Below are 24,608 nucleotides of genomic sequence, written 5' to 3' on the forward strand. Positions count from 1 at the left end.
CCTCCTAGAAAAGGGAAACAAATAATTATGAAAACAAAAAACCTGAAATACCTTTTGGATGCCCAGAGGAAGGCTGTAGGGACAGATGAGGTGATATTCCTCTCGTTCAGTCTCAGGCAGCTAGCTTCCTCTCTCTGCAGCTGAAAGTAAATGCTCGGAGCCTGTGGCATATCTAATTAGAAGCAAGCTGTTTGCACTATCAGACTATACGATCTACCTCTCCAATCTCTCCTGAGTCAATCTTCCCCATCTCTGATTTTCTTTTATATTTATGCTGGAATATTTAATTGTAGACAAAAGGTTACTCTGGCTGCATTCATCGCACAGAGGCAGAATAATCTGCTTTAAAAGGCTTGACATTTCAGGCTTTTCAAAAGGGCTGAAAAAATTATATCCCTGCTTTTGTTAATCAATGAAGTAGAACTCCCCTGAACAAAAGAATTAAATTGCTTGGTTGGTTTAATAAAACCAACAGAAATAGCTGCTTCCTCTGAGCTTTGTGTGTGCTGGCTCCCCACAAGCAGCCAGCGCTGTAATTCCATATGATTTTGGGGCAAAAACTCTAATTTCTCCACACAGTTGGCTTTTTAAATCCTATTGAAAGCCCAGCCAGTGTTCCTGCCTGGCTGCATAGAAGAGCACAGAGACACTCCACCATTAAACCTGACTTCCACAGAAGGTCCACTACAATTTACAATTTCTATACAGCCCTTGCCTTTGGAAAACATTGTAATTATGCAAATGATAGGGGCAATAATTAGGACCTTCCAAGTCCTATTGTGTTGCTACAGTGTGCTCCATTCCAATGGCTGGAAGACAGAAAGCATGTTCTGTTTTAAATTGCTCAGACACACAGGCTGCAGATGTTCAGCTCTCAAGTTCAGCTCGGCCCAAACACCATACTGCTATAGGCTACCATTGTGATTGGACATGATCCCATTCCCAGGTATAGCTCTCAGGTGTTGAGACTAGGTCTTTGTGAATTTGGTATAATGGCCATCTCCCTCCTGTATGGACATTTGCAGGCCTAGAAGTTAGAACTAAACTCACCATTATCCAACTGTGTGTAGCCTGCCTTATATTTCCAGTCATGGTGCTGCATGTAGTAATGCTTTGATATAACTGTAGGCCTATACTGGTTGAGTAAAGCTACCTCAGTGCAATTGAGCACATTCTCTGTTTGGTTCTTCAACAGCGAGATGCTGCATCGTGGACAGAAGCAATACAGCTACGACCTGTTAGAAGGATGGTAATGTCCAGTTCCCATAAACGCATAGGCCATTTAGGGTTGAGGTTAGGGTTGGGTTAGGCACCTGTCTCTGCATTTATGGGAACTTGCCTTGTACACAGGCCGTAGCTGTATGAGCTGTATCCATAGACATTATAAAGAACTAGACTGGCCATTGTGCTGTAGAATTCCAATGGACTCACGTCCGACGTGGCAGCCATCTTGTGCAGGGCATCCCGCTATGTGACGTCAATGATCCCACAGATTCACTGTGTATATAAATGGTAGATGTTAGATCATCTGGGAGAAAGTCCCTGTAATTGTGCATAAGTGGCATTTCCTATCACTGGGATTAGCTGGAATGCTTGTATATTTATATTGTGACAAAAAATGTTTTTTATTGTGACTTGCCAAGAGATTATAGATGCAGCCCCCCCCTCCCCTGCCAGTATACTGTTAAGGTCTACTCTGTATGTATTCTCCAGGGTTCCCACTCATTTTTACCAATAAAAATGACAACTTTTCCATGATTTTTCCATAACGTCTTGATGACCATGGGAACCCTGATTCTCACTAGCATCAGTATCAACTAGAAAAACCACGTAGCGGCTAAATACCTCCGCTCAACAATGCAAGTTGCAGTTAACATTCAGTTGGTCTTGAGAGAGGGCCCCTGTGTTGATGTGGATGGTGCTTGTGTACGCTAGCTTGCTGGTATTCTAGCTGTAATGCTAGCTAACACTAATGCTAGCTAGCATTACAGCTAGAATAGCTAACGCTAATGCTAACGCTAGCTAATGCTAATGCTAATGTGTTAGAACTAGCATTAGCTAGCTAGCATTAGAATTAGCTAGCTAGCGCTAGCTTTATTATTAGCGTAAGCTATCTAGTTAGCGTTCAAAAGTGCCATTTGTTTGACCTTGACCTTTGACATTTGAATACCAAAATCTAATCCAAATAATCTAATTAAATCCAACTGGACATTTAGGCCAAATATGTACAAATTGTGTAACCGTTCTTGAGATATCATGTTCAGCCAAAAACACCTTTTGTGATGTCAGTGACCCTTGACCCCCACAATGTAATCAGTTAATCCTTGAGTCCAACTCGACATTTTACCTAAATATGAACAAATTCCGTTAAGCCGCAAAATACAAGTTTGACAATTAGCTATATGAGGGACTATCTCTATACCACATAAAACAAGATACTACATTATATAAAACTGTGTTAATAGTCGATGTGAGTGGAATAAATTACGTTATCCGTGTAATGTTATCTTAGGGCAGCTAGACTAGTCTGTTATCCTAACTATGCAATTTAATTGTGAGATAAGTAAATAATTAACATTACAATACCCATATTAGGCTACCATTCTCTTCCCGCAAACGCCTGAGTATTCATAAAACCTTAAAAGGCTAGTCTAACTGTATTTAGGCTCTGTATTTAGGCTGACACTAAAATATAATAAGAGTCACTTACCGAACAAAACGACGGGCAGCTCTGAAGCCCAACAGTAACATGTTCCAAATGATGCCCTGCATAACATGTTCCTAATGATGCCCTGCATAACATGTTCCTAATGATGCCCTGCATAACATGTTCCTAATGATGCCCTGCATAACATGTTCCTAATGATGCCCTGCATAACATGTTCCTAATGATGCCCTGCATAACATGTTCCTAATGATGCCCTGCATAACATGTTCCTAATGATGCCCTGCATAACATGTTCCTAATGATGCCCTGCATAACATGTTCCTAATGATGCCCTGCATAACATGTTCCTAATGATGCCCTGCATAACATGTTCCAAATGATGCCCTGCATAACATGTTCCTAATGATGCCCTGCATAACATGTTCCTAATGATGCCCTGCATAACATGTTCCTAATGATGCCCTGCATAACATGTTCCTAATGATGCCCTGCATAACATGTTCCTAATGATGCCCTGCATAACATGTTCCTAATGATGCCCTGCATAACATGGCGGTCTCTCGGACGAGTCTAAAGGGGGCGTGGCCAGGCTGTATCCCTAGCACGGCCACAAACCTGCTGCATGAGATGCTGATGTTACGATACTTTACGACACTTATCTTCACTTTGCGACCGAACCATCTTGGACACAAGTGTGGGATCTAAACATGAGAGGTCAGGCGTGACATTGATCAGCGAAGACAAGTTCACCTGAAATTATGTTTTAGAAACATGGTACGTTTAAAAGGTTGTGTATTTTCAAAGTAAATCATGGGATGGATCTGCATGCCTAGCCTACCACTTAGCTAGCACTAGCTACTGAAATCGTTGTGTTGTCTCTAGCTATGTTGTATTTTCTATGAAATATATATATAATATACTGAACAAAGTGACCGTATTTAATGTCATCTAGCTAAACTGACTGATGTACACTGACTACAGCTAGGCTAGGGCTAATGAATGTCAGTTGTAGTCCCACTTTGGGACAGATAGTGCTAGCTACGGATAGCCTAAGGATAACCTAGCAGTTATACTTTATTCAGCTATCCGTCAGTTTATCTAATCGTGATGACAGTGGAAGGGTTAGGGTTTGAAAGGGTTAGGGTTTGAAAGGGTTAGGGTTTGAAAGGGTTAGGGTTTGAAAGGGTTAGGGTTTGAAAGGGTTAGGGTTTGAAAGGGTTGGGGTTTGAAAGGGTTAGGGTTTGAAAGGGTTAGGGTTTGATAGGGTTAGGGTTTGAAAGGGTTAGGGTTTGAAAGGGTTAGGGTTTGATAGGGTTAGGGTTTGAAAGGGTTGGGTTTTGAAAGGGTTAGGGTTTGAAAGGGTTAGGGTTTGATAGGGTTAGGGTTTGAAAGGGTTCGGGTTTGAAAGGGTCGGGTTTTGAAAGGGTTAGGGTTTGAAAGGGTTAGGTTTTGAAAGGGTTAGGGTTTGAAAGGGTTAGGTTTTGAAAGGGTTAGGGTTTGAAAGGGTTAGGTTTTGATAGGGTTAGGGTTTGAAAGGGTTAGGGTTTGAAAGGGTTAGGGTTTGAAAGGGTTAGGTTTTGATAGGGTTAGGGTTTGAAAGGGTTAGGTTTTGATAGGGTTAGGGTTTGATAGGGTTAGGGTTTGAAAGGGTTGGGTTTTGATAGGGTTAGGGTTTGAAAGGGTTAGGGTTTGAAAGGGTTGGGTTTTGATAGGGTTAGGGTTTGAAAGGGTTAGGTTTTGATAGGGTTAGGGTTTGAAAGGGTTAGGTTTTGATAGGGTTAGGGTTTGAAAGGGTTAGGTTTTGATAGGGTTAGGGTTTGAAAGGGTTAGGTTTTGATAGGGTTAGGGTTTGAAAGGGTTGGGTTTTGATAGGGTTCGTCTGCAGCCAGCAGTTAGATCGTTGCTTGATTCTTTACGTCATCGTCACTAATGGTGTGTTTGTTTGATACCACAGGCCAGCACCGCGGTGGCCGTGGGCCTGACTCTAGCAGCGGCTGGATTTGCAGGTTAGAACACTAGCTAGCTAGCTACACATACTGCATACACCTATGTTGACATTGCTAAATATTAGGCAAGTCAGTCACATGAACACTACACTGAGACTATTTGCCAGGTGCTTAGATTTCAGAACAGTTGACCTGATGGACATTTCCCCTATCCATTGTGCATTGAGGTGGGTTCATGTAGCGGCATGTGGGACTTGAGCTAACATCACACAAACATCTGAGATTCGAGGTATCTTACAAGCTTGAAATGTGTCACCCATTGTAACCAAGGTGATGTCACCCTCCCTCTAGGTCGCTATGTCATGCAGGCCATGAAGCACATGGAACCACAAGTGAAGCAAGTGTTGCAGAGTTTCCCCAAAACGGTGAGGTGTATGACCTACACAACACCATATAGTACTTCTACTGCACACAGCAAACAATATTTTCTTCACCTATCAGGATAACCAGCCTACTTCTATAAAACTACATGCTCCAGAAGGCAACTGTATGAAGTCTCGATGTTGTGACTACGGTCTCGTTGCAGGCCTTTGGAAGCGGATACTACAGGGGTGGATTTGAGCCAAAGATGAACAAGAGAGAGGCCTCTCTCGTGTTAGGAGTCAGGTAATGTGTGTGTGTGTGTGTGTGTGTCAGTCAGCAAGCATCATTGAAGTTCCTTTTGTTTAATAAAATCCTGTTTTTTTTCCTCTAGTCCCACAGCCAACAAGACGAAGATCAGGGAAGCTCACAGAAAACTGATGATCTTAAACCATCCGGACAGAGGTGTGTGTAGTGAACCTTTCCAGTGTGTGACACCTCTGTGATTGTGTGCCAGCCTCTGAAGGTGTACCGTGTGCTTTGTCCCAGGTGGATCACCCTACCTGGCGGCTAAGATCAACGAGGCCAAGGATCTACTGGATCTACAAGCAAAGAAATAGATCACATTTCACATTGTTGCCCTCGATGGGTCTGGTTTTGTGCGGGTCTTTTCTAATTCATTGTGACCAATTAAATGTATTATTATACAAAGACACAAATGGTAAATGGACTACACTTATATAGCGCTTTTCCACCTTAGCGGCACTCAAAGCGCTTTACAATGGCCTCTCATTCACCCATTCACACACATTCACACACCAATGGCGGTAGCTGCCATGCAAGGTGCTAACCTGCTCATTGGGAGTAATTTTGGGGTTAGGTGTCTTGCTCAAGGACACTTCGACATGTGGACAGTCGGAGCTGGGATTCGAACCACTGACCCTTCGATCATTGAACGACCCGCTCTACCAACTGAGCTACAGCCGCCCCATACACAAGTGTCTAGTCCACCTCTGTAGCTGCAGTTGAGGGATTTCAAAGGTTGCCCTCTACTTGGGATGTAACGACAACCAGTATAATGATAAACCGTGAAACTATTTGATTTAATTTCATGATTAAATTATTAAAACTGTGTTTAATTCCTGCTCTTTGAAAAACTCACTGTAAATACTGTCTAGCATCAATCAAAGTTAGCAACAATCTCCAATACATTATTTTAATGTTTATGCAAACAAAAAGTGCATAGTGCAGATAATTTTGTGTGGTTTTCAATATGAATCTTGGTGAAATGATTTCAGTGTCTGTATTGGTAGTTTTGTAAAACTTTCAGCACATTTTAACAGTACCGCGATAATACCGATAACCGTGATCATTTTGGTCACTATAATCGTGATGTGAAATTTTCATAATGTTACGTCTCTACCCTCTATCAGGATTCACTCTATAGCTTTCTGCTCATGATACTCATTATGTGCACTTGTGACACAAAATAATTTGCCAACAGTGCTGCTGTGCACTGATGGGTTTGGCCCAGCACAGTAACATTTTGACCTCCAGAACCATAGTTAATTTTAAATAATTTGGTTGTGGAAGTGACTTGCCTGTTAAATAAATGTAAAGAAATAACATTTCTCACAACAGCATTGTAACAGACACCGTAGACAGGTGATTTTAGATCCAGATGAAAGATCAGGTTTTATTTAAGAACTACCTGCATACAAAACATATTGCACATCAAACAACCAGAATGATCATTAAAAAAAAACAGAAAAACGTAGTTTGACCCAACAAAATCTGGAAATTGATCTCTCAGTAGTCCAAATTGTTACCTGCATGAAAATACATTTAGGCCAGTTTTAGTGTCAAGAAGATTTTTTTTTTAAATACTGTACATTTTGTGTGAAAAATAAATAAACCAAATTAAACTCCTACAGTAGGTGTCACACTGTAGGTGAAAGGGTGACCAACAGTCTTCAGTGGATCATGAGTAACTCAACCTCTTTTTCTGTCAGACTTTCTCTGAGGAGTGTGGAGTTCCGCATAGAAATTAACAACAATGCCAACAGACCAGTTTCCAGACTAACATTATTTTTTATGGAAAAGAAATGATTCAGTGCAAAACATTTGTGTTCCTCTTCCTTTTCCAAACTGCATTTCTATAGTAGTTCCTCATATGAAGAAGTGGTTGCATATTAAAACGTAACAAAAGCAGCTAACTCTCCATTACAGATGTTAGGATAACTGGATTCTTCCCGTCTCTGACTCAACACTCCCTACAGCCAGACAACTTCATGTTGAATTTACTCTCAAGGCACAACATTGATAATGTACTGTACGTGAAACATACTCTGGGTTTCGATCCAACCTATCGCGGTCATGACGCAGTCCAAACAAGTTCCCATTTCTTATTCATGAAACAAAGGTCATGTCCCCTGGGAAGAGATCCCACTAGTGTATGGCCCAAAAACACCTTTGTGATTTAATTAGAACAAAACAAAAACGAGCGACCGTGTCAACACCACGGTATACTGTTGGATCGAATCCCAGCCTGTTTTTTTGTTTTTGTTTGTTTGTTTTGTTTTCTGTTTCTGTACTTAACCCCCCTCCTTTCCACGTAGTCCCAAGGCCAGTGAAAAGTGCAGTAGAAGATCTGGAAGTCCATGTGTGTGTCTATCTTTGGCAAGCTCGTACGAGGACTATTGTATAAACGTAGTACAACTGATGAGTGAGAGTGGAGGAGGGGCGAGGGTGTCTGGAGGATTAGGAGTCCCCGTTGAGGACAGGTTGTGGATTTTCATCCCCCTGATGGGAGCCTTTGGCGGGCTTCTCTGTGGAAGACCTGGGCGCCCTGACAGACTGCTCTCCTCTGGCGCTGCCAGGGGTGTTGCTAGAGCCGTTGGTGGTCGCCGTGGACGGGCTGTGCTCGGCGATCAATTCCACCTGTCCCTGAAACACACAAGACAGCAGGAGGGTTAATGGTGCGTTCGTTTATAACTGGGAGGTGGCAAATTGCGACTTGCTACTAGGAATGATTAAATAAAACACCGCATGAACTCGCACTTCCTCGTCGCAAATTCGGATATGTTTCGCACTAGATATAACTAAGTAACTGTGATATAATGGTATATAGCTCGAATGCACACAGGTCGGAGGTAGGTATTTTGTCACTTGCGACTTGCCACCTCCGACCACAAACGAACGCACCATAACCAGGGGGCCCATCACTGGCCTTCATCAATAACAGATGTATGGTCAAACATAGACATGGCCTCATTACTGTGGTGTCCTACTCACCATTTCCTTCTTGTTCTTCTTCAGATCCTTGATGTTTCTCTGTCTACTCTGGGACTCAGCCCGGGATATGTAGTCTGCCACTGTAACTGCATGCACGCACAAAAACGTTAACCACGGGCTGCAGCGAACAACAGCAGGTGTTCAAGCCAATGGCGATGTCATGACAGCTGTTAAAACACCCACGCACACAGAGAGGTAGACATGTTGGAGCAGAAGTCATGGCAGTGTGCAGGTGAGGAGATGAGACATCCACACCAGTTGCAACACGGCAGACAAACAGACAGCACTTTAAGTTTTACATTCGTTTGTCTGTACCACTCACTGACATGCTAGGCAGACTTGACTATTTTGTTGTTTGGAGACATGTTAGTGAATATTAGGTAGGGGAGTGCAACTTGAGAGCACTGGAACGCGTCCACCTGCGTCGACACTACCATCGGGGCTAGGCTTCCCAACACTCGGGTCATGCAGCTGTTGATAAACACACGGCACGCCCACTAACCACCGGTTACCTGGCTGCCTCTCCTCTGGTGGGTGGCGGCGGCGGCTACGGTTACGCCGCTGAGGTTTAGCCTCGGGCTCATCTATGAGGGGGAGGAGGGGTCAGAGGTGGTGGAGCGAGAGGTTACCCCTCAGGAGTCTAGAGGGACTGGCCACCTATGACAACGTGGCCCGTTCCATTCCAAAAACATGTTCCCCTTCTATGCACCCTTGTTCACTCCCCTTCACAGATCTGAAGCGACTAGGCATAGCTGCCGGATTCCAAGTCGTCGTTTCTAAAGAGCTGTCGGCAACAACTGGAGGGAACCAGGGCAAAAGGGAAAGCTACTTCCTGGACCAGGAATAAATCTTATGATGACTTGCCTCAAGTCACTTCCTTCACGTGGCTCTTTTATACACTGGTTCATTTTTATTTTTTTGTCCCCGAAAACCAGCCAGCTTGTGTTGGGGGGTGGGACGGTGGACGGGGCTTACCGAGGCCATTCTCGCTGAGCGAGGCGTTGTCCGATTCGCTCATGCCGTCGATGAGCGTGGCGTCCTCGTCGGTGCGCCTGCGGCGAGAGCGGCGCCGGCGGTTGGTGTTGATCTGGGAGTCGCTGGCGTCCGTGTCGGCTGTCTGGTCTGTGTCGGCGTTGTCCAGAGCGCTGTAAGGATTGGCCTCCAGGTCCTTCACAGCTGGACAGGCAGGGAAACAGGAAAAACAGTTGTTACCAGGCCGGCTTAGAAGTGGGTGAGGTATCAGGTGTGTGTGTGTGTGTGTGTGTGTGTGTCCGGTACCAGTGCTGCTGGTGGCGTTGGAGGCCCCTCGTCCTGCCCCTCGGCCCCGCCCCCCTGGGCCTCCCCTGCCCCTCCCCCCCCCAGCCCCTGGCCTCTTCCGGCTGTCTCTTTGGGGTCGCTGACCCCTCTCCCTGTCCGGCTCCTCTCCTGCCAGGGACCAGTCGCTCAGCTCGTCCCTCCTCTCAGAGTCCGTCTCCGAGGCGTTAGACTGCTCCGAGTTGGTGCCTGATGGTCACACAGGGACAGACTGTTCAAACAAACATCAGGTGACTATGATGATTATTGATTACTTCTATAACAGATACACACGCAGTTCAATGGCCACGCCCACATGGGGGACAAGTGGGGTGTGAAAGGAAAGATAAAATATATATATAGAGCCAATAATAACAAAATTGTTGGTTGCTGTTGCTATCTAGCCTACACTTGAGGCTTGGTTGACAAACGTTACCTAATAAATTGCTTTGTGAGGGCAGGGGTTGTCTTGACGACCAATAGACCGACTGTTAGGCGACGCTGTTATTGTTAGTTTAGCTGGCTAAATTATATTTATATTTAAATTATATTGAAATATATTTAAATTAAATTATATTTAGCTGGCTACTATATATTTATATAGTATATAGAATATTTTCTTTACAAGGTGAGTGACTTGAGTATTATGCAGTTGGTTGATGGCGTTAACCGTTAATTATGCCAACAGGGACACAACAAACATGCGGAAAATTTATTCAATCACAAAAAAAGCAGAGGTATTGTAGGTGGCCAAAAGTACAGAAACTCCGTTCATTAAAATGCGTTGTCCCTCACGCGGGCGGGGTCATTAAATTGCCGTGTGTATCGGTCCTCGGTTCCAAATTAAATTATATATCGGGAATAAAGAGCCACAGGTTTGCTCCCCCACCCCCCCAGTTGGTGTTTTCCAGTGCGGTATCTCTCCACCTCACCGCCATCTTGTCTCCACCCGGTGCAACCACACTAACAACCACATTAGCGTCCACACTAGCGTCCACACTAGCGACCACGTTAACGACCACACTAGCGACCACGCTAACGACCGCACTAGCTACCACGCTAACGACCGCACTAGCGACCACCCTAACGACCGCACTAGCGACCACGCTAACGACCGCACTAGCGACCACCCTAACGACCGCACTAGCGACCACGCTAACGACCGCACTAGCGACCACCCTAACGACCGCACTAAAGACCACATTAGCGACCACACTAACAACCACACTAAAGACCACACTAACGACCACATTAGTGATCACACTAGCGACCACGCTAGCGACCACGTTAGCAAATACGGACAGTGCTCTGAGCTGCTCACCGTATCCTGAGGTGTGGTTGGGGCCCCGGCGGCCTCGCCCACGGCCGGTGTAGAAGCGACTGCCGTGCTGGGCGGTGGTGGAGGAGGCGGCGGCGGCGTTGTTGAGGCTGTCGTCGGTGGCGTATCCCCCCCGGTTGTCCCGGTCGCTCGCCGCGGGTCGGCCGGTCGCGGGCCTGTGGCCGGGCGCCCCGATCTGCCTCAGCTGCTCGTCAATCTGCAGGCGCTCCAGACGCAGCTGCTCCACCTCCTACGGAGAACGAGCGACCGGTAGACTCATTATACATCCACTCCTACAAAAAGCACCATTACACACTAACGTACACACTAACACACACGTAAATGGTAAATGGACTACACTTATATAGCACTTTTCCACCTTAGCGGCACTCAAAGCGCTTTTCAATGGCCTCTCATTCACCCATTCACACACACATTCACACACCAATGGCGGTAGCTGCCATGCAAGGTGCTAACCTGCTCATTGGGAGCAATTTTGGGGTTAGGTGTCTTGCTCAAGGACACTTCGACATGTGGACAGTCGGAGCTGGGATTCGAACCACTGACCCTTCGATCACTGAACGACCCACTCAACCAACTGAGCTACTGCCGCCCCTACGTACACACAAACACACATGCGTGCGCAACGCGGGGAAGACGGCGGCCATACGTTGAGGTAGGAGACGTGGTACTCTAGCAGGACTTGCACGTTGCCGATGCTCTCCTTCGTTCCGACGAAGGTAAACGGGACCATTCCCTCCGTCTGTACAGCAAATAAACCATGTTAGTATGCATGGATACCGGGTGTGAGCGGCGTCGCGCTGACCTGGGAGGGGTTGGGCCTTACTTCTTCGCGAGGCTGCTTGTTATCCTTGTCCCCCTCTATCCGGACCCTCACCACTCCGGACTTGTCCACGAGCTCCTGGATCACCTTGCCGTTCTTACCGATCACTTTGCCTGAGAGGGACAGAGAGAGACGCCCGTCAGCTACCTGGACACGCCGGTAGCCCCAACGTCATCCTCGTCCTCATCAACACACGTCTTCTGTAAATGTTAGGCTCCAACGGTGTACATACCAACCAAGTTCCTTGGGATCTGGACGGAATCCTCCAGAAACTCCAGAAAGTTCCTGGCCTTCTGAACAGCCTCAGTGCTCTACAGGTAAAAGCACAGACACACACAAACAAACGTGTTGGGTAAAAGCACAGACAAACACAAACAAACGTGTTGGGTAAAAGGCACAGACAAACACAAACAAACGTGTTGGGTAAAAGCACAGACAAACAAAAACAAACGTGTTGGGTAAAAGCACAGACACACACAAACAAACGTGTTGGGTAAAAGGCACAGACAAACAAACAAACGTGTTGGGTAAAAGGAACAGACAAACAAACAAACGTGTTGGGTAAAAGGCACAGACAAACAAAAACAAACGTGTTGGGTAAAAGGCACAGACAAACACAAACAAACGTGTTGGGTAAAAGGCACAGACAAACACAAACAAACGTGTTGGGTAAAAGGCACAGACAAACACAAACAAACGTGTTGGGTAAAAGCACAGACAAACAAAAACAAACGTGTTGGGTAAAAGGCACAGACAAACATAAACAAACGTGTTGGGTAAAAGCACAGACAAACACAAACAAACGTGTTGGGTAAAAGGCACAGATGGTTTGAATACCGACAGTGTTGTTGTGCATCCTAGTTCTCAGCTCTGTCCACTAAGCCGCAGCTGCCAGGTGGCAGATGGATGGACGGTTGAGTTGGGGTCGGCTGTAGCTCAGTTGGTAGAGCGGGTCGTTCAATGATCGAAGGGTCAGTGGTTCAAATCCCAGCTCCAACTGTCTACATGTCGAAGTGTCCTTGAGCAAGACACCTGACCCCAAATTGCTCCCAATGAGCAGGTTAGCGCCTCGTATGGCAGCTATCGCCATTGGTGTGTGAATGTGTGTGTGAATGGGTGAATGAGAGGCCATTGTAAAGTGTTTTGAGTGCCGCTAAGGTGGAAAAGCGCTATATAAGTGCAGTCCATTTACCATTTAAGTGTGTGCGTCTGGGTGTTTTTAAATATGCGCGAGCCTGCGTCTGTATGTTCGTGTGCGTGTGTGTATGCGTGTGCATGTTCCTTGCTTAGGCCACATTGGGGGACAAAGGTTGGACATGAAACCAGTTGATTGGGGACGGCATGTCAAATTGGGGAAAGAATTGGTGTCCCCAATTGGGTTGATAAAGATTCTGATCTTTATTCATCACATGTAAATGTACAGTGTACAATTACAGTGAAATGTTGCTGTCAGCTCTGTGATGTGCTCAATTACTGATTACACATACACACCCCAACACACGTGCAATGAACGACATACGGCAACACACACAAATGCATTTTGGGTCGCCGATGAAAAGTTCTCTGCACTTAGCCCATCCCTTCACCCTTCCCGCAGACAGTAGGCAGCGTGCAGGAGCCGCACCCGGGAACCAATCCAAGTGCTCGGACAGTGTTAGCAATCTGTATGTCTGCATGTTTTTCATATTGGGTTCTTTATGGAGGAAACCCTTGCGAACACAGGGAAAACATGCGGGAGATACCCCACCTGAGTACCTGACAACCCTGAGAGATACCCCACCTGAGTACCTGACCACCCTGGGAGATACCCCACCTGAGTACCTGACAACCCTGGAGAGATACCCCACCTGAGTACCTGACAACCCTGGAGATACCCCACCTGAGTACCTGACAACCCTGGAGATACCCCACCTGAGTACCTGACCACCCTGGGAGATACCCCACCTGAGTACCTGACAACCCTGGGAGATACCCCACCTGAGTACCTGACTACCCTGGGAGATACCCCACCTGAGTACCTGACCACCCTGGGAGATACCCCACCTGGGTACCTGACCACCCTGGAGAGATACCCCACCTGAGTACCTGACCACCCTGAGGAGATACCCCACCTGAGTACCTGACTACCCTGGGAGATACCCCACCTGAGTACCTGACAACCCTGGGGAGATACCCCACCTGAGTACCTGACAACCCTGGGAGATACCCCACCTGAGTACCTGACTACCCTGGGAGATACCCCACCTGAGTACCTGACAACCCTGGGGAGATACCCCACCTGAGTACCTGACTACCCTGGGAGATACCCCACCTGAGTACCTGACAACCCTGGAGAGATACCCCACCTGAGTACCTGTCAACCCTGAGGAGATACCCCACCTGAGTACCTGACCACCCTGAGGAGAACATCCCCAGTGTCGACATCGTCCCAAGCGGGAATCGAACCCAGGACCTTCTTGCTATGAGGTGACAGTGCTAAGTACTGTGCCACCGTGCCACCGGGGTTGGGGTTAGGCGTTGGGGTTAGAGTAAGGGGATATGCAATGTCCCCAAAAGTTGGCTTAGTCAAGTGTGTGTGTGTGTGCGGTGTGTATGTGTGTGCGGTGTGTGTGCGTGTGCCCACCTCTCCGTAGATCCTGAAGGTTCCAGTCTCCTCGTCCAGTTCGATGGCGGTGACGCCCGGCACCTTCCTGGCCTGCTGGATGTTGCTGCCATGGCTACCGATAGCCAATCCCATCAAGTCCACCCTGACGGTGAACTCCTCCTGGGAAGCAGACGCTAGCTGCTTGGTACTCTGGGAGACAAAGGAGAGAGTCATTGATTATTAATCCTACTAAAAACTATACGCTTGCAATTAAAAGTGTTTACACCTGGGGTAGTCTGAAAACAGTTGTGAAATACTGCTAAATGTCAGAGTGTGCTGGACGAACATAAATTTAAAAGTCCTATAAGCGCAAACTGGAAGGTAACCCAAATTAAAGGTCTATATATTTAAATCCCGTCCTGTTTTACTGGTTTACTGGTCTGGTCTTGGTGTATGGTGTGAGGGCCTGGTATTGGTGTATGGTGTGAGGGCCTGGTCTTGGTGTATGGTGTGAGGGCCTGGTCTTGGTGTATGGTGTGAGGGCCTGGTCTTGGTGTATGGTGTGAGGGCCTGGTCTTGGTGTATGGTGTGAGGGTCTGGTCTTGGTGTATGGTGTGAGGGTTCAATGGGTGTTCAGTCTGGTCTTGGTGTAATGTGTATGTATGGTTGGTGTGAGGGTTAAATGGGTGTTCAGTCTGGTCTTGGTGTAATGTGTATGTATGGTTGGTGTGAGGGTTAAATGGGTGTTCAGTCTGGTCCTGGTGTAATGTGTATGTATGGTTGGTGTGAGGGTTAAATGGGTGTTCAGTCTGGTCCTGGTGTAATGTGTATGTATGGTTGGTGTGAGGGTTAAATGGGTGTTCAGTCTGGTCTTGGTGTAATGTGTATGTATGGTTGGTGTGAGGGTTAAATGGGTGTTCAGTCTGGTCCTGGTGTAATGTGTATGTATGGTTGGTGTGAGGGTTAAATGGGTGTTCAGTCTGGTCCTGGTGTAATGTGTATGTATGGTTGGTGTGAGGGTTAAATGGGTGTTCAGTCTGGTCCTGGTGTAATGTGTATGTATGGTTGGTGTGAGGGTTAAATGGGTGTTCAGTCTGGTCTTGGTGTAATGTGTATGTATGGTTGGTGTGAGGGTTCAATGGAGGCCTCGGTGCAGGGACATTGAAAGGGAGCATCAGAGACATTCTATCCACAACTATGAGCCAAGTGAGGCTTAGCTAACATTCCATAGATGTGGCTCCTATGTGCTGTCTCGAGCCACACCTTTCTGGAACGTCCTGTATATGTTCCTTGGGCGGAGCCTGCCTGGGCCACCTCTAGGCCTTAGAGTTAGGGTCTGACCTCCAGGTGTTTTTGTGGGGGGGGGGGGGGGGGGGGGGGGGGGGGGTTAGAGTTAGGGTCTGACCTCCAGGTGTTTTTTTGGGGGGGGGGGGGGGGGTTAGAGTTAGGGTCTGACCTCCAGGTGCTTGGTGGCCTCCTCGTTGCGGGACATGAGCATCAGCTTGGTGCGGATGCTCCTCAGGTGCATGTCACTCAGGAGGGACACGCGTTTAACCGTGGCCTCGTTCATGGACTGGACAGAGAAGACGAGAAGGAGGCACAAATAAATATAATTATCTGGACTTAAATAAGATGATCGTTTTAAGGTTTTGTGTGTATTGCATAGATTATACGTTAACAGGGCTTTTCCTGCATAGAGGATTTTTTGTCCCCTAAAGAGATTTTAGCCAGAGCCAAAGGAAAATCACCAGTGCCAAAATGCTAAAAATTGAGAATAAAAATAGCAATTCAAATCCTCTCCAAATGTGTTTGATAGCTTGTTTCAAGTGCAGCCCATCCCTCTTTCTTGCATTTTCCCTGGTTTGGACCACTAGTAATCGAGATCAAAGAATATAGGCCTATATGCTGGTATACATTTTTTTTTAAAATATATGCGCATCACCCCCCAAAGACCCATTATGAGCCAGGAAAAACCCTGGGTAAGGATATGCCTCATACCTGTCTGGTGTCATGTTATACACCCGATAAAAAACCTGTTGAGTGGCTGGACAGAGAAAGGTTCTCTCACCAGTATGACCAAGTCACTGGTCTCTGGACAGTAGACGATACACGTGGCTCCCACAGCCTTCTTGAAGTCTTTATGGGCAAGTTCGCTCTGACACCTACAAGAAAGACAGAAAACAATGTATCACGACTCGGAACTCCACTGACACAATGTTCTGTATGTCTCTCAGCCCCACATCCACAGAAAGCTGTAAGATAATTAAAAGGGGCATAGTCAAGCTTGTTTATTTAGTTACTAGGACTGTGCCCTGTGCACTGTTACTTATGATCATATACAATGGTTCAGATCAAAAAGTTGACAAAACTAGCACTTTTGAGAAAATCTGATAATTGGTAGGGCAATTATCAGACTTTCTCAAAAGTGCTAGTTTTGTCAACATTTTGATCTGAACCATTGTATATGATCATAAGTAACCTTAAAACAGGGCTAAACATGATTTTCCCTTTACTACTCCTTTAATCTATGAATCTGAGTCTGTCTGAGGCTCTCTGGATGAACAGTAAAGACGGTGAGGGTAAGGGTAAGGTAAGGTGAGGGTAAGGGCGGGGCTAATCTGAGTACCCAGAAGCTCTCACCTCGGCGAGAACTTCTAGGAAAGAGCATTGCTATTCGTGGTAACCAATGACAAGACTCTTGGATTTTACGCGAAACGCATTGATTGGCCCGCACAGATGGTAACTATAGGGTCCCGATGACATTATGTTCAAATGCAGCTGGATTTGAAAGGGAGGGACTGGCTCGGCCCCTATGCCCATGTTTGGTTGCACTTTATTCCAGACTGAAGGGTGAGGTAGGGTTAGGGTGGAGTAGGGTTAGGGAAGGGTTAGGGTGAGGTAGGGTTAGGGTGGAGTAGGGTTAGGAGGGGTTAGGGACATACGCTGCTCTGAGATCCTCAGGGACTGTCACAGTGCACTTGTAGAAGGAGCTCTTGGTGACGGCCTTGTTGTCGTTCACAGGCCGGAGCCGTTCGAAGGTCACAATCTCGTTGTAGGTGGCGTCGCAGGCGGCGTACTCGATCACATAGAACTGAAACACATGAGACACACCAACATCACAACGTGGGTAGAGACCGAGAGGAAGAACTGAAACACATGAGACACACAAACATCACAACGCGGGTAGAGACCGAGGGGAAATGAGGCTCTCGCACGACGAGCGATCAGCGGTGCATCAAGGCCTCCTACTCACATCTCCTTTCATCATGCGTATCTTAGCCAGCCACCAGCCACATGGCTCCTGCTCATTGGCCCGTGAGAAAATCTGACAGAACAGAGAAAGACAATCAGTTCATGATAATGATGATGATAAAACAACTCTCAACCCTAGACAGGCACTGGGTGTTCAGGTCTCTTGTAACAGCGATGGAACCATTCCATCTGATTCAGCTGATCATGATCCAGATCAACAGAACAGGACCACAGCCTGCCTTGGCCTCGCGGCAGCCAGCTCCCCAGGCCCGGAGCTGGAGGACAGGTGATATTGGTACTGTTCCTGTGAAGATGCACTAACCTCAACCTCCTCTCCCTCCACAATGTCCTTCTTTCCATCAGCTGGAGGGGGCAACCTGACGTCATTGAAGGGGACTTGTCTTTCTGGCTGCCAACTTCAACAACAAACAATAACAACAACTTTCAGACTGCTCATTCTGCAGAGTAGGTGTAAGGCTGTTGTAAACATGGTTGCAATCCAAGTAATGTTTTACTATGAAGACAAACTTTCGTGACATGAAGTGCGAATGAGAAGCACAGCCCTATAGTAAATGGACTGCACTTAAATAGCCCTTTTATTCAAAGCGCTTTACAATGGCCTCTCATTCACCCATTCAAACACACATTCATACACCAATGGCGGCAGCTGCCATGCAAGGAGCTAGCCTGCTCATTGGACGCCATTTGGGGTTCAGTCTTGCCCAAGGACACTGACATGTGGACTTGAGCTGCCGACCCTACGATAATTGGACGACCCATTCCACCTCCTGAGCCACAGTATGTGGTTGCTCTAAGTGCAGCACTGAGAAAACACTCACTTGTTCTCAAAGGTGATGGTGAGTGAATCATCGTGGATATCTTTGACAAATCCCTAAAGACAAAAAGATGGTTCAGTAGGGTGTATTGTACTCCAGCAACATTTAAAGGATAGCAAGCCCACCCTAACCCTAAGAAGGGTACACAGTTTTTCTTCACCCCAATTATTGATTTCTGTTAGTCTTACCAGTAAAAGTCACTACTATACAACCACTAATCCCATAAATAAATAACAGAGTTTCAACACTGATCATTTTAAACTATGCTTTATGAACGTGAAAAGATTCAAGGTGACAACTAAAGGTTGGTGTGGTATCCATTTAGTGACTGCGTCCAGAAATAGCTCTAGTGTGAGTAGACACACAGCCTGGCGACAGCTGAAGACTGACAGAGAGCAGCTGTAGTGAGCAGAGACTCTCCAGCATACATGGCATAACTTCAGCATGATGCTAGCATCAAATAATACTACCCAGCTCCCTTCCTCATGAGATATCCAACCAAATAATACTACCCAGCTCCCTTCCTCATGAGATACCCAACCAAATAATACTACCCAGCTCCCTTCCTCATGAGATATCCAACCAAATAATACTACCCAGCTCCCTTCCTCATGAGATATCCAACCAAATAATACTACCCAGCTCCCTTCCTCATGAGATATCCAACCAAATAATACTACCCAGCTCCCTTCCTCATGAGATACCCAACCAAATAATACTACCCAGCTCCCTTCCTCATGAGATACCCAACCAAATAATACTACCCAGCTCCCTTCCTCATGAGATATCCAACCAAATAATACTACCCAGCTCCCTTCCTCATGAGATACCCAACCAAATAATACTACCCAGCTCCCTTCCTCATGAGATATCCAACCAAATAATACTACCCAGCTCCCTTCCTCATGAGATATCCAACCAAATAATACTACCCAGCTACCTTCCTCATGAGATATCCAACCAAATAATACTACCCAGCTCCCTTCCTCATGAGATATCCAACCAAATAATACTACCCAGCTCCCTTCCTCATGAGATATCCAACCAAATAATACTACCCAGCTCCCTTCCTCATGAGATATCCAACCAAATAATACCAACCAGCCACCTTCCTCATGAGATATCCAACCAAATAATACTACCCAGCTCCTTCCTCATGAGATATCCAACCAAATAATACTACCCAGCTCCTTCCTCATGAGATATCCAACCAAATAATACTACCCAGCTCCCTTCCTCATGAGATATCCAACCAAATAATACTACCAGCTCCCTTCCTCATGAGATATCCAACCAAATAATACTACCCAGCTCCTTCCTCATGAGATACCCAACCAAATAATACTACCCAGCTCCCTTCCTCATGAGATATCCAACCAAATAATACTACCCAGCTCCCTTCCTCATGATATCCAACCAAATAATACTACCCAGCTCCCTTCCTCATGAGATACCCAACCAAATAATACTACCCAGCTCCCTTCCTCATGAGATATCACACCAAATAATACTACCCAGCTCCCTTCCTCATGAGATACCCAACCAAATAATACTACCCAGCTCCCTTCCTCATGAGATATCCAACCAAATAATACTACCCAGCTCCCTTCCTCATGAGATATCCAACCAAATAATACTACCCAGCTCCCTTCCTCATGAGATATCCAACCAAATAATACTACCCAGCTCCCTTCCTCATGAGATATCCAACCTCTAAGCTCTAAGCTAGCTAGCTAACTTCAATTAGTTGTGCTTCCTAACGTTACATAAAAACTGTCTTGATATCAAGCTGCTATGTGACTTATCCAACACAGAGTATTAGCAGCTACGCTCACTTTGTTTTAGGACCCGTATGTAAACGCAGTTAGCTCCTAACTTCGTTAGCTCACTAGCTAGCACGCACTAACTACTCTGACAGCTGCCTCTGTTGAGCTGTGTTACTGAAGCTAACGGTACTTGCTGGAATGAGCAAGCTTATGCGTTACAAATTAGCACATTAAATATGCATCTACTCTATCTGGCATGCAACTAACGTTGGTATAGATCTCTAGCTCATCGATATCAAATCACAACCGGGTTTGTACACATCGGACAGTGGAATGTGTTAGCTCATGACATTAGCTAGCCAGCTAATTAACGTTAGCTAGCGAGCTATCCAGGCAGTTGAGACGTAAAATAGCTGTTAAAAGTAGCCAACATCAATTGGATTCGACTTGTCACATACATACTGTGTGTAGCTATCGTGCCCCGTTTAGATTAGTTGTGATCCGTGTGTGAGGAACTGGTATTTACCTTATAATAAGCTCCGTTGGAGCCACGGACCTCCACAGTCAGTTCCTCCATGTTGGACATGCAATGCATGCTGGGGACTTCTAGGGAGTTGTAGAAGTGGACCAAGATGAGACAAAGTTGTGTAAAAGCTTCCTTCAGATCTGTGCAGTAGCCTAATACTTTAACACGGTCTATTAAATTTAGTGTAAACCCAATTAGGACAGACTGGGAATGTGATATTTCACAGGTTGGATTCAGATGTTTATTCGTCACATGTAAATGTAGGGTAACAGTGTTCAATCACCCTGAAACGTGTCTGCCGGTCCTGCCCTGCGGCTGATGAAGTGTGAGGGACTTTTAAAAAATAAAATCTGACAGGGAAGACAGCAAATAGTATTTTCATTGAGGACTGAAGGACCTTAGAACAAGAGTTGGGTTTCATGTCGTTGATGAAAACATTTCAGGAGAAGTCTTTTGTGACATCTAGTGGTGGTGGATGGTTTATAGCAATTACTGTCTGGCAAAGGCAAAGCTAACACTGGTGTGATGTGCAATATGGCTGTATGTAGCTCCACTCCACTCCCAATCACATTAATATTTAATTATAAATTATCTTGTTTTATCCTTAACCTTGTAAAATTTTCAACCTTGTAAAAATTTTCAAATGATGTTTTTCATTTTATTTATTTGAACACGGACAGTAGCCTACACATTAATCAACCACAGGGGTAAATGTGAAAATTTGTATATTTGATTGATCTAGTAATTGTGAACCCTAGTCATTTTTCAAGGGTGTATAGCCTACAAATGATGTGAAAACCGTCACAGCATATACACGTTTCACAACACAGTTTTAAAGAGTATAATTATCACCCTGCAAACGAGGAAGAATATTAATGCATGAATGTCTGCCTCAGAGAAATGTAAATCAAAGCTATGGGACATAGGGCAGGCTAGCCTATGCTTGTGAAAATATTTCACTGTTGAGGTACAAGAACCATTACCATATAACCATTTAAGTTCCAGCAGATAGTCTGTCCTCACTTTCAGATTTAAACCAGTTTACCAATTCCATTATGCTAAGCCTCAACACTGGTAGAAATGATAAATGATTATGAAATACGTAATCTCCTATGCTACCGTCACTGCAATGTGACAGCCAAATTTCATTCATCCTATCCAATTTCTTCCTTATTTAAGAAAGAAAATGACTAACCTTAGTAATCAGATATAGTGCTGTCCACAGACTTAAGCCAACTTCTATTAGGCTTTCAACCTCTCTCACATTAAGTGTAATTCATGCACACAGAGACACATGTTCACTGTGTCTTGCTCTTCATAGTTCACATATTCTCTTTCCCCTGAAACACTTAGGTTTGGTTTCGGTATTTTGTAAACCTCACAAGTTGTGTAGGCTACTGAATGGTTTAAATACTGCAGCTCTTTTGCCCAAACCAAGGTTGTTGAAGCAGCTCGACCTTCCAATATTGCGAGGCTTTTCAACATTACATTTGAATAAGCCAGGAATAATAATTAAGTATTTTGGTAATTTGTAGATCAGTGACATATTCCCAGTTCATTATAAAAACATGATGAGACATACTTTCCCTTTCTCCCCAGTATCTCCATGGCCCATGCAGCCCTGCAATATATCAAACAGTCAGGTAGGACTGCAGTCTGAAGCACTACCCCATTCATCCATAAACACACACATTAATGGAGGGATTATTGGCTCTTAGGAAGCTCTCTTCTCTGTTCCATAACCAAATCTGGGAGGTGAGAGAGAGGGAGAGAGAGAGCTTAAAATCTATTACTGTTTTCTCTCACGCGTCCAATTTTCCCTCCGATCTGTGATGCATTATAGGTATAATTGAAAATTAGTAGTACATCTTTTTTTGGAGGGTAATTTATCATGTCTCATTGTTACTGGATGACACTTGTACCCTGGCTCTAACAAGGCGTCAGTAGCTATAGGGCTGAGCCCTGCCTGGAGAGCAGTTCTGCTATAGCCATGCATTTTCCCTGCTTTGTCGCTAATTGTAGCGTCCTCACCATTGAATGTTGAGTTGGGTAAAAGAGCTTGTTGGCTCGATGCAGTGAGGCTGGCTGGGCTCCTCTCGCTATTATCAAAGATACTCTTGATCTTTTCAAAAGCAGGAAATAGATTTTCTCCCCCCTGTTCAATTACAAAAAAGAGGTAATTTACAATGCGTCCATTAGTTCTTCATTAAAGCAAGATTAAATTGCACCTCAAATCACATCTGCCTTTCCAGGATTAAAGGGTGGCATTTTTGGACTCAAAACTGATTACTAACCCAAATGAATGAGAATGGGAAAAACAGTCATGTTTTTACATGAGACAGTGTGGTTTATAATTAGATTTAGACTAATTCTACTATGGCCCTTTCATTCACAAACTACAGAGCTTGTTTTTGTATGAGCACTCTCTGATCACACTGATGTCCCCATATTCTGAGGTGTCACTGACCGTTTTAGCTACCACCAGAGTGACATCACTACAATGTAGACAAAGGTGTAGATTCTGGATAATGCTGCTGTTTACTGTGTGTGATCATGATAATCCAGTAATAATCGGGGCCACAGCACTCAGAACCAATATACAAAAACCTGATCAAAAATAAAGAAGGGGCCGCACTCAACTATGTTTATGCTCTTTAATTCATAATGGTGGACAGACCTGACAGACGCGTTTGGGCTCTGCCTTCTTCAGTGTTTAGCCTCATGATAATCCGCAACCTGACATCTAGCACCAATTTTTTAACAAGTCCATGAAGTTCCTGTTACAGAGCCCCTCTCTGTCTCACGAATGACAGAATATCACCCTGTGGGGGAAGGATGGCCAGATTAGAGTCAAACCTGGGAGCAGAAACACAAACAGGATTAACCATGTTCAGGGGAGATGCCCCCCCTGCCCCTGATGCACTGAGGGAAAGTGATGAGACTTGTAAGCATAACATGCTTATGTCAGTTATGGCTGATTTGTCAAGTGACCCTAGAAGTGCAGCTACACAAGCTTGTCATGTATGCATTTGATAACGGTGCTCAAAGTTAAGGATGTTTGCTCTCATAATGAGTTAACAATGATCTCAGCATTAACCCCCCAGAGCTGTAATCTCTTAATGCACAGTTGGGAAGTTCTCAACTGATTAGCTCTCTGTAGGCGGTTTCCTCACCAAATTTTTACATGCAGTGCATTTTTCATAAGGACCAAACCTCCTCTCCTTGCAAAAAAAATATGCAGTAGCACTAATTTTTAAGCACAGGAATCGTTCTATTTCTGCTGAAATGAGATTTCCCTGCACAGACCATGGTCGTTCCAGAAATTCAAACCTCATAACATTTCAGCCAAAGCTTATACTAAGCTTGTTAGTATTTCTGATTCTGTAGCTGATATGGCTCTGCATTAAATCAGCAGAATTAACTCTGATCTTCCACAGTATGTTTAAAAACTGTCCTACAGAAGTTTGCAATGCTGCACAGAATATTATGATAACATGCAGTAATAAATGTTTATAATCTACTTACGACCTGGGGTTCAAACACATTTAATATTCAGTCTTTTTCCAGATTAGAAATATTCTCCCACAGTTATGGCCCATGCACATTAAACCAATAAGGGAACCATGCACTTTTAAGCAGGAATATGAGGATATGGTTTGGTTACATGATGTATGTATACTGTAGATATTCAGTGCCTATTCATCACATTATGAGGGCAGAGTCATATTGTGAATGTCGGGTATCAATGTTTAGAGTTATTTTGTAGCTGTACGCTTCCTTTACAAATACAGTACAGTGCACAGATTCGGTGTACATAAAGGCAGTTGTGTTTTGAAAAACATGAAACTACTGTCAGTCAGGACAACTTAATAGACAGGGGAGAATGAATAGGTGTTTAAATCGGGCTGTCATGAAGGACCA

At 45.1% G+C, this 24,608-nt stretch overlaps 2 protein-coding genes across 2 annotated transcripts; one reads left to right on the top strand and one right to left on the bottom strand.

Moving 5' to 3' along the window:
• The first annotated feature begins 3,336 nt into the window (after positions 1-3,336).
• dnajc19 (DnaJ (Hsp40) homolog, subfamily C, member 19) lies at positions 3,337-7,598 on the top strand. Its single transcript, XM_084444295.1, has 6 exons — positions 3,337-3,442; positions 4,623-4,674; positions 4,966-5,039; positions 5,201-5,280; positions 5,369-5,439; positions 5,524-7,598. Exons 1-6 carry the CDS (start codon positions 3,440-3,442, stop codon positions 5,592-5,594), a joined length of 351 nt encoding a protein of 116 aa, XP_084300421.1. The 5' UTR covers positions 3,337-3,439; the 3' UTR covers positions 5,595-7,598.
• A 136-nt stretch (positions 7,599-7,734) lies between these two features.
• Positions 7,735-20,756, bottom strand: fxr1 (FMR1 autosomal homolog 1; the record flags this gene model as incomplete). Its single annotated transcript, XM_084445021.1, has 16 exons — positions 7,735-7,920; positions 8,269-8,354; positions 9,244-9,444; positions 9,547-9,771; positions 10,883-11,129; positions 11,550-11,642; positions 11,727-11,836; positions 11,956-12,034; positions 14,347-14,517; positions 15,764-15,880; positions 16,376-16,469; positions 17,250-17,398; positions 17,561-17,632; positions 17,882-17,975; positions 18,399-18,451; positions 20,688-20,756. The coding sequence occupies 16 exons, from the start codon at positions 20,754-20,756 to the stop codon at positions 7,735-7,737; spliced, it is 2,046 nt and encodes a 681-aa protein (XP_084301147.1).
• Positions 20,757-24,608: the final 3,852 nt, after the last annotated feature.

Source organism: Borostomias antarcticus (genome assembly GCF_949987555.1).
Source record: "Borostomias antarcticus genome assembly, chromosome: 10".
Lineage (NCBI taxonomy): Eukaryota > Metazoa > Chordata > Actinopteri > Stomiiformes > Stomiidae > Borostomias > Borostomias antarcticus.